Raw genomic sequence first — 12,974 nt, 5'->3', positions numbered from 1 at the left:
GTTTACATAAACAGACTTGATGATTTAATAAAAACTGCCTTGGATTTTAGCAGCTGTGTTATTCCCAGAGAGATCACTTTTCATGTGGTTTTGGTATTCAGTTACTTCTGTGCTGAAAACGTTGCTTCATCAGTGCACGTATTTCCTTACAGTAGAAACACGGCCTCTGTTTACTTTGCTAACTTTCTCTTTATTAGCATAAGAGTTTGCCACCCTGTATTATCTGCAAATCTGATGCTGATACTTTGAAATGACAAATCCAATTACAGTTTAATTGTAGTCTTTATGTTGGTTGTTTCGTTGCTGCTGTTGGTTTTATTTTGAATGCATTGATTTAACATAATTTCATCCTGATCTGTGTCAGATTTACTGTAGATCTAAACTTTTAGCATACAATTGTCTTTTCTGACATGATTGAATTTGCTGGTACCTTATCTATTTTCCTCTTTCTTTTGTCAGCATTCTCCTTCTTGTCACTATAACTCTTGAAATAGTGAATTAGGAATTTAACAAGAATCCTGTACATCCTTACACCATCCAGTTGGTGTAAGCTGGATGACTTGAGAGAAGCTGCTAATGATCTGCATGTTTAGAGAATAGATTCCATTTCATTTTGACTCACAGTCGTGACTTCATTTCTCTGTTTTTGAAGCTGAAGAGCCCAGACGTCCAAGCAGGCAGCTATTCCTTACCCAGAATTGTCCTAAACAGGCTGCATGCCAAAGAAGCTTCCTGCAGGCAGTTGTTCAGGAATTTTGGGATGGTCGCAGCAGTAGGAAACCAGTCTATTTTTGTTCTGGGCCTGATTTTCTTTGTACGATTTCCCCCTCTGTCTTATTCTGGTTCTGCACAAGCACATGCTAGAATGGAAAGTATCCCTTTTTAGAGCAAACAGCACTGCACTGCCCTGGCAGTTGAGTAGGGAGTCGTAGGAGCAGTGTAAGCTCTTCTGATGGGAGAGTCCAAGTTCTATAGTATAGATATTTATTTGTAGTAACTGTTTTCCTTACAAGAATCTGTTAATTAAGCTATCTGACTGGTTCTGATCCTCTGCTACCTAATCCTTGCAGGCAACTGGCTAAAGCCCTAAAATATGAATATTAAAGTATGTATCTATCTTAATGCAAAACTGCCAGTGTTTAGATTTTAGTGAGGGTAATGGAAATTTTCCTATTATTGCTTCTCCATCCTCTTTGTGTGTCATGGCATGAACCAGGAGACCTCATAGGTTCAGAGTTTAATGTCTGAAAAAGATCACTGCTGCTAAGCCACTTGGCTATGCAGCTGCCCATTCTGTTTCTGCATGTTGCTCACAGACTGTTTCCTCCAGAGGCCAGATTTATTGTCCATGTGCTAGAAGATAACTTATTTGCCTCAAAGAGATTTCTCTCCTTCCCCTACTAAATTTGTTCTGATGTGTAATTATCTCCACTATCAAAACAATAAAGCAGGAGACACTATGATCAGGAATGGCATTCTAGGCACTATGTTACGGTTTCTGTTTTCAGTCAGGGTATTTCCTTACCCTTGCAGATGTTTTCCCTTTTTAACATCCCAGGAATACATTAAACACTTTTGCCGTGACGTTTACTAAGTGCCTGTGTTGCGTAAGTTATTCGTGACTATTTCAGTTTGGAAATCTATCGTCATGTAGACATAACAGTGCTTTTATTGTTCTCATCTGCTAACTGCTTTGCATGCATTTTTGCTTTAAATGGCTCCAATCAGTTCTGATAGTAACCTGCACTGTTCAGTAACTTCTTTCAGTTGGGATAACTTTTAGTCCAGCAAGACCCTTTGTCTTTGCCCTACCTGCATTGAGAAAGGACTTCATAAGTTACATTCTCCCAGTAACAGCATATTACACCATCTGTCAAGGAAATTCCTTAATCTTTTTACATTATACACTTCTCAGTTCAAGCATGTGTTGATGTTAGAGAGGTGTGAATCATGGGGGTGAGAGGAAAGCCTTAGTCTTTCCTGTGCTAAACCAAGTGAACTCTTGCACAGCTTGCAGAAAAGATGGAGGAAATGGGGTAAATGTTTGTCCTTCAGGAATGAACGCTGCAAAAATGTAAAAGAATGTTTAAAAAGAGTTATTTATGTAGCTGTGCTGTAACGTTCAGTCTGTGTAATTGAGTTGGCTTACGACTTCCCTTATTTCCTGAATTTGCATATGTTAAAATTAGACACCTCTATGTGCAGTGCAGCCTCTGTATTAATATTGGATAGATTCATTCAGACTTAAAGAATGCATCATTAATATCCTGAGGCATATTTGCAGCATACTGAGCTAAATATAATGCTTTTCTTAGGGTGGCAGAGAAATTTGTTTTATAAGTGACTTACAGAATGTATCACTTTTGGTTTTCCTCTTTGAAGAAAAATGCCCTGTTAGGTGGGGTAGCAGAAGGGGGCAGTACCTCACCCATGACTTTGTCAATCTCAGGCAGACTTCTCTGGATATAAATTTTAATTCAGTGAGAGGATTTAAATAACATATTTTCAAAATGAGTTATGGTGAAGGTGGTTTTACTGCTGGCTGCCTGAAAGATAGAACCATAGAATCACAGAATGATTTTGGTTGGAAAGGACCTTAAGATCATCCAGTTCCAACCCCCTGCCATGGGCAGGGACACCTCACCCTAGACCATGTCTCCCAGGGCTCTGTCCAGCCTGGCACTGAACACTGTCCCCTCTCCTCCCCATGGCAGGGGATTGGAACAGAATGATCATAAGGTCTTTTCCAATGCAAACTGTTCTATGATTCTAAGTAAAAGGATGCTAAACGAAGGAAGCTGTGATGCGTACTAAGAATGCCACATCACACCCTAAGAAATGGTGACCATGGTAATGTGACCATTGTGCTGGAATTTTGTTCCCTTAGAGGAGGGCAAATATCATCAAGAGCCCCAGGAATCTTAAAAGTATCATTAACTTTAAACATCACTCTGTTTTGTGAACAGAGGGAAGGCTGTGGGATCAGCAGTGTAGTCAGCTTGGTGCGTTGGAGAAGGTGTGGAGGTGTCTGTACAGAACCCCACTGATTAAATGCTTAAGAAGATTTCTTGAGAGAAGGAGGGAAGGAGAAAAAATAACAAAGGACATACAACACCCTGAAAGCTAAGGCTATGTTGCAGAGAATCCAGAATTCAGTCCAAGAAGCAGCTGCTGTGGCTAACTGGTCCATGGTATTGACTAGTTTCCTTGTCTCCAAGTTAAACATTATTAAAAGAGGTAAAAACGCGTTACAGTGGTTGTTCAGTGATCTTAAATGTGTGCGAGATGCTATTCTAAGCAGTTGTAAGTGGAAGAAAGAATGGTTAACGAAGTCCATCCTGAATAGAACTGTTGTCTGCACTAAAAGTGAAAAGACACATATAGTATAGTTTCTGTACCATCAGTAAAATGAATTTTCACATTAAGTGTAAAATACTGGGTTTGAGGGGAAGATTAAACCTGCCGTTGTTAAAAACAATGACTGATGTTTCTGACGGGTTGTATTTCTGTACCATTTAAATTCTGTGGGTCTTGGAGGTTTTTTGGTTTTGTTTCCCAGTATTTCTTCTTCCTTCAATTTTAACTACAGTTAATTAATTTTAACTACAGTTTAGTAAATGACTATCAATCAGTAAGAGATGGCATCACCACAAGTTTCTGGTATTGACATTGTCAATATCTAACTTTGTCTAGAATACCATTTTTACTTCTTCTAATGGCAGCCTTATGCTGCCTTGTCATCTCTCTGTGCAGCTGTTGCAGAATTCGTTCTGTGTCAGTAAAAACAAACCCAAACTAAAACACTCCGACTTAAAATTAACTGCTGGCAGACTCTCACATAAGACTTGCAAAGCCAAAGGTGGTGAATACTGAAGTGGATAAAAGTAGGAGCATACAGTTTGCAGTGATGGTGTGGTGATGATGTTCATCCTTCCGCTGCTGAGTGTAGAACCAATTCAGATCTCATCCTGGAGGTTTCTTTCTGGAACTCCAAAGGCCAGTTGTTGAGATGAGTAGTTTGTAATTGTTCTTTTTACTTTCATAAGGTTTTTTGCATACTTGCAACCTGAGCCCTTCTATTCCCTTATTTATTGTTCAGCTATTCCAAGGATTCAGTGTATATTCCTCACAGAACACACGAACACAGTGTGCTTCATGTCTGCCTTGTATGCTTCGAGATTTTTATTTGGAAGCTGAGGAATCACTTTAAGTGTCCAGCTGAAACTTCTCCTATTCTTTAATATTAGTGACCAGGAAAAGAGTTGTTTAATATGTTAACGTATTTAGTGCAATAATTGAGAAAAAAGTGTTTGTTCTTATCACTTCCATGCAAAGAGGGTTAATGGTCTGAGTGTATGTAAGAAAAACTTGAACCAATGTGAAAAATCAAGTCTCAATCACATGAATACGAATTTTCAGGCCAGAATATGGTCCAAAACGCTCATTTGTCAAAATCATCAGTACAAATAAGTACTTCACATTGATACAGTGCAGCACTGTGTGCAGTTCGCAGTTTCAGCCACAATTCTATCTCTACACGTTAAAAAGGAATGCCAACATGCAACAGTGAGAAATTAGAACTCCATCCATATTCTGCTCTTCGATGGCCAGGTCTTGTAAGAGTTATCTCATGGAACTGGGTGAGGATGTGGGAGTCTCACTATTCCGCCCCCCCCCCCCAATCTTTATGCAAATAGATTTTACTTTATTATAATCTCATATTTAAATCCTGCTAAAATGTTAAATTGTGGTATTTAGATGATATATCATTTACTTGGGTTTGAATTACCCTTTTAATCTCATTACTCCCATCTCAGGGATGGCTACTACATATTTTCTCAGATTTTTTTTTTTTAGTGCCTTCCTATTTTTATCTGTAGCAGTTTTTCCTTGGGTGCTCTTCTGCATTCTTCTCATTGCAGTCTTTGACAGCAGTCTGTCTATATGTGTTCCTCTTTTATTTGATTAAACTTAACAAATTTTCAGCCTTACTTTTTTGGGCAACTGTTCTTTGGTTTGCAAATGTCCGTGTAGGCATTTTTGGAGAGTGTAAGTTTAACCTTTATTCAGTCTTTCCACATTTTTACAGTATTGCCTGTACCTGTGTCTTTGCAGAAGTACTTCTGGTTATGAAATTGGAAAAAAAATGAAGGAAATGGAGTTAAAGATGGTAAAATGACTGAAACTCATGAAATCCATTAAATACGTGTGGTTTGGGGAAAATGCTGCTTTTCTTCCAGTGCTGTTTTGCATAGGTATTGTAGCATAATAAAAACCTCTTTTTCAAATAGTCTACAAAATCTGGATTTTTGAGCTAGAGATCTGGATTTAGGAGCTATTGAGCAGCTGTGATTTGTGTTGAAGGCAGTAATGGGTTTGGGTGCTTAGTGTCTGGCAGATCTTGCCTTATTGTTGAAGCACTGATGGCAGGGGACAGCTGATGGCAGGATGGAATAAATGACTTCCTATGTATTACCCAGTCATTACTGGCTTTTTGCTTGCTGAAGTCAACACATCAGAGATGGCCCACTCCAGGCTTTATAGATCAACCTGTGGAGACAGCCAAAATGGTACCGAGTGTGAGGCAGCTGCTTTTCTGTGAGAACTTCAGAGAGTGGGGAAGTGACCTTGCTTCACTCCCAGCACTGGGGGTTGTCTGCGGAAAAGGGTGCTGTTTCTGACTGCTACTTCAAGGCAAAACTGAGCGTTCAGCACATGGGTAACAAACATGATCCAGCCACAACTTGTCAGTAACCTCCAGTGTGACTGGGGAGAAAGCATGGCTTTCTGCAGTTGCTGTACAATAGAGAGTGACTAATGCCAGGATGAACTGGAGCCAAGAATGTTGTAACTGCCGATGAGCTAATCAGCATAAATTTTGGACAGGAAGCAGAGTGGGGATAAATAAAGTTGTAAATATCTGTCCAGTGTAAAATGTGGAGCGAGCAAGGGATGGCTGTGAGGTGACTGAAGGACGTACCCATGTATGGAGAGGTCAGGACAGATGATCTAATGATGTTGTCTGCTTGAAACTCTCTTGTTCCTGTATTCCCAGTATCTACTCTCCCTCTCCCTTGCCTTAACTTGTGTTTACTAATGCTTTGAGGTGGGGAATGCTTTAAACTTGTACACCGTCCAGTAGGAAGCTCTTATATTGACTGTAATCTGAAGATGTCATTTTGTTTAAAATTAGTTGGGAGAAATATTTTAGAAAGGGAAGAGTGGCAAAAATGAAGCTCTCAGTTTTGTCTGTAGTGTTAGTCTGTCACATCAGGAAAAATGGTTACTTGTGTGCACAGCACATCAAGGTTCTTGCAGAACAGCACAGGATGCATGCCTGAGAAGACCATGCTTAAATTTACATCTCTTAAATTTCCAAGAGCTCTTCTTTCCTCCTTTTCATTAATCAAAAAAAGAAACTGGAAAGACCTAAGCTAAAAAATCTTGTCAAGTCCTTTCAGGGCCTCTTCTTCAGTAAGTTAATAATCCGTTTTCTGTCCATTGCAACTCAGAATCAGTGTAAGTAATGGCAACAAACAAAGCACATCTGTATCACTGCATTCCTGCTCTAAATTAAACCAGTAGTCTGTTTTGTTTCTTAAATGAATTTTCAGCTTTTTGCACTGGGATTACTGAGGGGTTTATACTGATTTGCTTTAATTTTAATGCTGATTATGGGAAGCCTTGGAGACAGTTGTGTCTGCAGAGGGTGTTTTAATTATTTGGATATGAGCCAAAAATTTGGACAAGGCCTTTCTTGGCTTGTGTTTTGTAACCTTGCAGCGTTTTCTGAATAGCCTTCTTCAGCATGCACCTGCAAGACAGCCTGCCTCACACCTTTGCTTTATGGTCTTGTTCTCTATCATGTCCGAATGCCCAATTCTGAATGGCCATTTGTAGACACGTTTTAGATAGTTGGGAGTATTGTCAAAAGATGAAGTGTCTTAAAAGTCATCTTTGTGCTCATGTAGCATTGTCAGACTTCTCCGTGCCAGTGTCATGAACTGAGTCCCTGGGAAATCAGTGCTCTTCAGAAAAGTTCAGTTTTGTTGCATGCTTTTGCATAAGTGTATTACAGGATCACCTTATTAGGCTTTTCTTTACAACTTTTTAGGACCGAATGGTCATAAAAATCAAGAAATGAATGAAAAGACAAGAGTCTAGGAGCTGAGGGTCTTCTTAAGGAAACCAGAGTTACTGCCTACACCTAAGATCCCAATGGCTCATGTGCCTCATCAGATTGTTCTCGCTTAGAAGGATTCTTCACAGTGTTGTAGTCTTTCACTAAACTTCCTGTTTTAATAGCAGATACATTGAGCTTTGAAGGTTGAACTGGCAAGACTTTTACATGTCTTCCTTTGTTTCCAAGCAGCTGTTGAAACTGAAATGGTTCTTTCCAACATGCTAACACTCACAGTAGTCTGTTCGTTGTGCAATGCCTGTGATAACTGGATAGTTAGCAGTGTGCAGTAATATATCTAGGCATGTAAAATTCCTGAATAGAATATTGAATTTGGTGGAGTTTCTGACTCTACAATGTTTAGTGAAGGTCTGTCCCCTTAGGGGGAAGCTAGGGTAGGGAAGGCAAGTGAGCTGTCCTTCTGGAGTGGAAAGTGCTTAAAGCCAGGAGGAGCATAAAACACAGCAGCCTCGTTGTTCTGGCGGCAGGCTATACCCGTATGTCTTCTTGAGTGTAATCAATAAATGTGGTAGCAGTAATTTCTTATTTTCCTGGAAAGTAAATGCCACTGTTTGGAGCTCTGCAGATGCTAACTGCTTAGAAAACAAAAAACACTAACTCAAATGGAAGTACTGGGAAAAGATTAAAAACTCTGTGACAGAAATGAGGCATAAAATGTGAGCCAGTTTCACATCAGTGCCCAGGTTCTCGGGATTTGGAGTTTGAGGTTTGTATATTGACTTAACCAGAAATTAACTTTTATGCTATAAAGCAATCCTGGAGCCAGAGTCTTTTTCTGAATGTCTTTCTACCCAGCAATTGAGACTTCTTTGTGCAGAATGCTGTTAAAAAGGGATGTAACACCAAGGCTGCACATCTGTTTCTTGTTTCAAAACGAGTTCTTTTACTCTAAGCCTCTATTTTATTTTTCCTCCTACCATGAGACTTGTTTTATTTTCCTTCAGTAAACAGACAAGAATAAAGATTGGTAATAAAATGAGTTACTGTGTATCACTTACACGAAGAGCTTTAGCAATACATTAATTTGTCCCTGGTGTGATAATGTGCGTCCACAGATTCATTTGTTCTATTAAAATGCCATCATGCAAAAAGTTGCTTGTAGCTCTGGCTCTGTAAAAGGGAGACTGGAACTGAGCTTATAGCGTCAACCCTAGAGGAGATTTACATGTGTCAGGCAAGAGAGCGTTTGTCACAGTGGCAGTGTTTGTCACAGGCATGAAATACAGAAGGCAAGTTACTTTGGAATTCGCCTGCTAAGCTCTAAAAAGTGACCCACAAGTGAGAAGAAGTTGAGTTCCTTCATCAATCTGCGTTGCTCCAGCTCGCCTTGCTTGGCAGAAGAATTACATCCTCTTGGATCATTTTGTTGCTGCCATGCAGTTTTTTCTGCTTGTGAAAACCAACTGCTGCATAGTTACATGTTGCTGAAGGCTGCTCAGTGACACCCAGAAACAGTCTGTGAGGGTCTTTTGTTACACCTGAGGTCAGATAGTAACTGATTGGAGTTCAATAATAAGAAAAGTTACAACATCTCTCAGGTAGTTTTCTCCTGTAAAGCTGCCATTCAGAATAATCCCATTGGTACCAGGTATGGTGTTCACAGCAAAGAGAGCTAAGAGCTGAAAAAGCAAGCTCCTGCCAACCATGGGCCTTTATGTTTTGCTGGGCATGATTAAATAGGAGAAAATTTCCCTTCCACGCAGCAACAATTGGGCACTTACTAAATCTGGAAGCATTCTTTAGCAATGTTTTGTGCCAGTTTGATGTCTAGCCCGGCTTTATTCCTGAATGACCTGCAGAGTATTCCTGTGTGGTCTCCTGGCATAGGAATTTGAGAGGAGTTTTATTTTGCTATTTCTTTTTCCTTTGGGAGGCATGTTCAGTGGCTACTAAACAAATACACGCCATGTTATATTTATCAGAGGACAGTTGTTACTGAATTTGTGTAGTAAAAGTTCTAGGTGGGCAAGTCAGTGGCGTTTATCCCTTTATAGTATTCATTGGAAAGTTGTAATCATTGCAGTAGGAAACAAAGTGCCTGAGGGTGACAAAATGTTCTTTCAATTGTTGCTTGTGTTGGAAGGGTTTCATGGTACTGTATCCTCCTTTAAGGGTACCACCACTGCTTGGGCAGCAAACTGACTGATGTTGTCAGGTCATGCTTTGACTCCCTGGTATGTTGGTGGCTGGGATTTCTGTTGTAAAGCTAGTCAGGAGGTTCTTCAGCAGGCTATTCCCATTATAGAAGGTAATTATAATCAGCAAGTGCGCTTTCTGATAAAGCTTTTCAAGCTTCTGCAGGGGCTGATACAAGACAAATCTGTATTAAGACACCTAATGGTAGATTTCCTAGTCTTTTCCATGATAATCACAATAGAAAGGGCACTTGGATTTAATAACAATTCTTCCAGGTGATTCATCCACAACTGATGCTGGACATTATGAATGTCAGTGGGGTGCTGCAGTCTACTTTGTGTGAGCACATAAGGATTCATTTGGCTGGGGCAGGGAATAAGGTTAAGCATATCTCCAGGATAGACTAGGACAGTTTACACAGAACACCCTGGCACACTTGAAGTAATATACTTGCTGAGGAAGCAATACTTGGGAGTTTAGTTGAGTTTAGTTAGTTGAGCAACAAAATCGACCCGATTTGAAGACTATTTGATAGGCATCTCATATGTAGTAAGGTTGTACTCTGTTCTCTGCTCTCTTCATAACATTTGCATATCCCATATTTTTTACCTCTGGGAAGAGAGGTTAAATTCTTGTCCCTGTGTTTCATTGATACGCTGCAATACTTTAGAATAAGACTACAGTTTCAATATACTGTGAACGACAATGTAGCTGCATCGCTCCAGAGATGTTTCATAAACTCCCTAATGTGGTTCCAACAGATGAAAGCAATAGCAACACGTTTGCTAATGCCGATAGCTTTGAGGTTTATATACAAGCAGAGCTGTGAACATCATCCAGGTTTGTCAGTTGATGTCTGAATGCAGTGTTTCGGAGGGAGCCAGATGCGAGGGACTTCTGCACATCTGGTTGCTTTATTAGAGTTTTGGAGCAGTATAGTCATTGAATGTATGTGTGTATACACAGTGCAGTTTCACTACATAATGGAATGGAGGACTTACCTCGGGTAGAATGCTGAAGTTGTCCAGTTCTCTACATTGCACTGTGAGCAGTCAGATGAGCTTGTCTTGGTGTGTTTATCTCGGGAAGAAAAACCCAAAGATATGCTCTTGTGTGGGTTTTAAGTCTTTTTTTTTTCCTTTCCTTTTTTTCTCTTTTAATTTCTGATGAGGTGCGTGGGTCACTGGACAAATCCACAAAACCCCATGTATTGCAAAACAAGTGAGCCTGGTGGTAGCCGAGCGGGATATAAATGGCCAGTGGTAGAACTGGGGACAAAAAGAGGAAAACAGTGGATATTAAGTGCATTGCTCGATCATACGTTCCTTCTACTTTCTTGCTACCTGCTTTCACAGAACTTGCAGTCGTCTTTGACATTTATCTTCTCTTTCCTCAATCTCCATCACACTTGATTGAAATCTAATGTTAATGTTTGATCGAAATGGGCAATGGATTCAGCCTTAAGCAGGTGAAGTTCAGGTTAGATACAAGAAGAAGTTCTTCACTGTGAGGGTGGTGAGGCACTGAAACAGGCTGTCCAAAGAAGTGGTAAATGCTCCATCCCTGACAGCATTCAAGGACAGTTTGAACAGAGCCCTGGGCGACATGGTCTAGTGTGAGGTGTCCCTGCCCATGGCAAGGGGTTTGGAACTGGATGATCTTAAAGTCCTTTCCAGCCCAAACCATTGTATGATTTTATGAAATCAGCCTGTGAAATAGTCATTTAAGCTATGTCTATATGAAATAAAATTTGTCATGGTTAGGGGTTTGAGAGGAGCATAAGTTAAAACCTTCCTCACAATTCTTGTGCTAGTCTATAAGATTCTCACAACAGAAGATAAATAGGGAAAATCAGAGTAGGAAAATAAAAAGGCCTTTAAGATACAGTGGTCTCAGACCCATGAATCTCTGGAGACTGGGAGGATGTTGGACTTGGACACTTACTCGGAGAACTTTTCGTCTGTCCCAGCATGGTTCTTTCCCTTAACTGATGCATTGGAACAGTCTTTTACTGTGTTTTGTGTAACTCGAATGCTCCTTTCATGACTTTGCAGCTAAGTTTTTCTACTTGCTGTGTTGTCTGTCTTGTTACTAGCTTAAAAATATGTTTAAACCAGAAAATCTTAAACCTCTCGTCTCTCATGCCTCTCATACCTCCTCCTTTCCGCGCCTTCAAAATTGAGCTGGGAGAAGTGGTGGTTCTTGTCTCCATAATTTTTACCTGTTTACAATATAAAGTCATTTTCTGAGTGTTCAGAAAGATTGCACTTTTATTTTGTAAGCAAAATACGATGATGATGAATCACATTCAGGACATTAAAACCCTTTTCTGTTTGTTTCTTTGACAGGTCCTTGACCAGTATGAACGAGAAGGGTTTAATTTCCTAGCCAAAGTTTTTAATTCTTCACATTCCTTCTTAGAAGACTTGACGGGTCTGACTTTATTACACCAGGAGACACAGGCTGCTGAGGTAAGAAAATGCAATTAGGATAATAAGAATAAAGAGATGGTAGTAAAGTGCACTTGGTTTTATGCTCAGCTGTATAACCATGTGATTAAATGAATCACTGATAGCATCAGCAGTGGTGCTTGATTTACAGGATGATTTACACAAGCCACATGGATAATCCATCCAGTAAGATAAGATGTGTCCTTTTAATGTTACAGAATAAGAAATGTTGTTGGATGTGAGAGATCATTCTTTTTGTAAGAACAGATGATGTGATGCAGGTTGGCAGCCAGTTAGAAATGTGCAGCACTATTGTTATTATTCATTTTATTGTTGTCCCATTTTGTGAAATACAGAAATATTTAAGTAACAGTTGTTGCTTGACAGTTCTGACTGTGTTATCACGAGAGCTCCTGTCTGTTAGGCTGTTCCTGTGGCAGTGTAAACTGCAGTTTGTGCAAGCATTACGAGTGTACAGGTGCTGATTGTAGGTAGCCGCAGTCTTTACACAGGTTCCTACATAGGTTAGATATTATCTTCACTTGCTTTAACTTCTTATGTCTGAGTTGTTAAGAATTGCTTTTAAGTAAACCAAGTGAACCTATGTTATGTGTTGTAAGGAAGTCGGGAATCTTTTTAGTTCAGTCTGAAATGTTATTATTATACTGCCTGATGGATTATTATGTGGAGAAAGCAATGCTGTTTATTTCTCTACTTACAGAAGTTGTTATGTGGAATGAGATTGGGGTATGTTTTGCTCTCATGGGTGATAACCCTGTCTAAAGACTTGTGATACTGAGTTTGTTCCATAAAAAATGAAACAGCTATCTGCCTTATTATTGTATTTGAGCAGTGATGTGTAATCCTTCCTCCGTCTGCAAATGTCTGTGCTGTTCTACATCTGTAATTGAATTTTGGTGGAGTCGTATCACGTAGGTGTTTCTAAAGTTGGCTTTGAACTCTTTTTAACTCTCCTGTTGCGTTCTGCCACTGCTGACTCTGAAAGAGGTGGTTTTGTTGTCTTCCACTCTGCATGATCTGGGGCAGTTCTTAAAACTTTGAGGTGCATAAGAGCGTGCTTTCAGTTATTTTCTGCTGAATTATTCCTGTCTTTTGAGCTCATTTTTCTTATGCAGGGCAGATTGTGTCATTTATATTGCTGAGTTTTAGAACTGTGAAATGGTTTT

At 39.7% G+C, this 12,974-nt stretch overlaps 1 protein-coding gene across 3 annotated transcripts in view; it reads left to right on the top strand.

Annotated features, from left to right (window-relative positions):
• The window catches only part of ATG7 (autophagy related 7), a 90,098-nt gene that overhangs the window by 24,552 nt on the left and 52,572 nt on the right, over positions 1-12,974 (top strand). For 2 of the 3 annotated variants that reach the window (XM_057404242.1, XM_057404240.1), the window contains one exon: positions 11,686-11,808. In XM_057404242.1, the coding sequence (XP_057260225.1) occupies positions 11,686-11,808 (123 nt within the window). Of the gene's footprint in view, positions 1-4,099; positions 4,214-11,685; positions 11,809-12,974 lie in introns of those variants that run through there. The other variant, XM_057404241.1, reaches the window with a different exon arrangement.

The sequence above is a fragment of the Pezoporus wallicus genome, unplaced genomic scaffold (genome assembly GCF_028554395.1).
Source record: "Pezoporus wallicus isolate ANWC-B61680 ecotype Strahan unplaced genomic scaffold, APGP_CSIRO_Pwel_v1 contig_5935, whole genome shotgun sequence".
In the NCBI taxonomy this organism is placed as follows: Eukaryota; Metazoa; Chordata; class Aves; order Psittaciformes; family Psittacidae; genus Pezoporus; species Pezoporus wallicus.
This window is presented reverse-complemented; position numbering and strand designations above follow the sequence as displayed.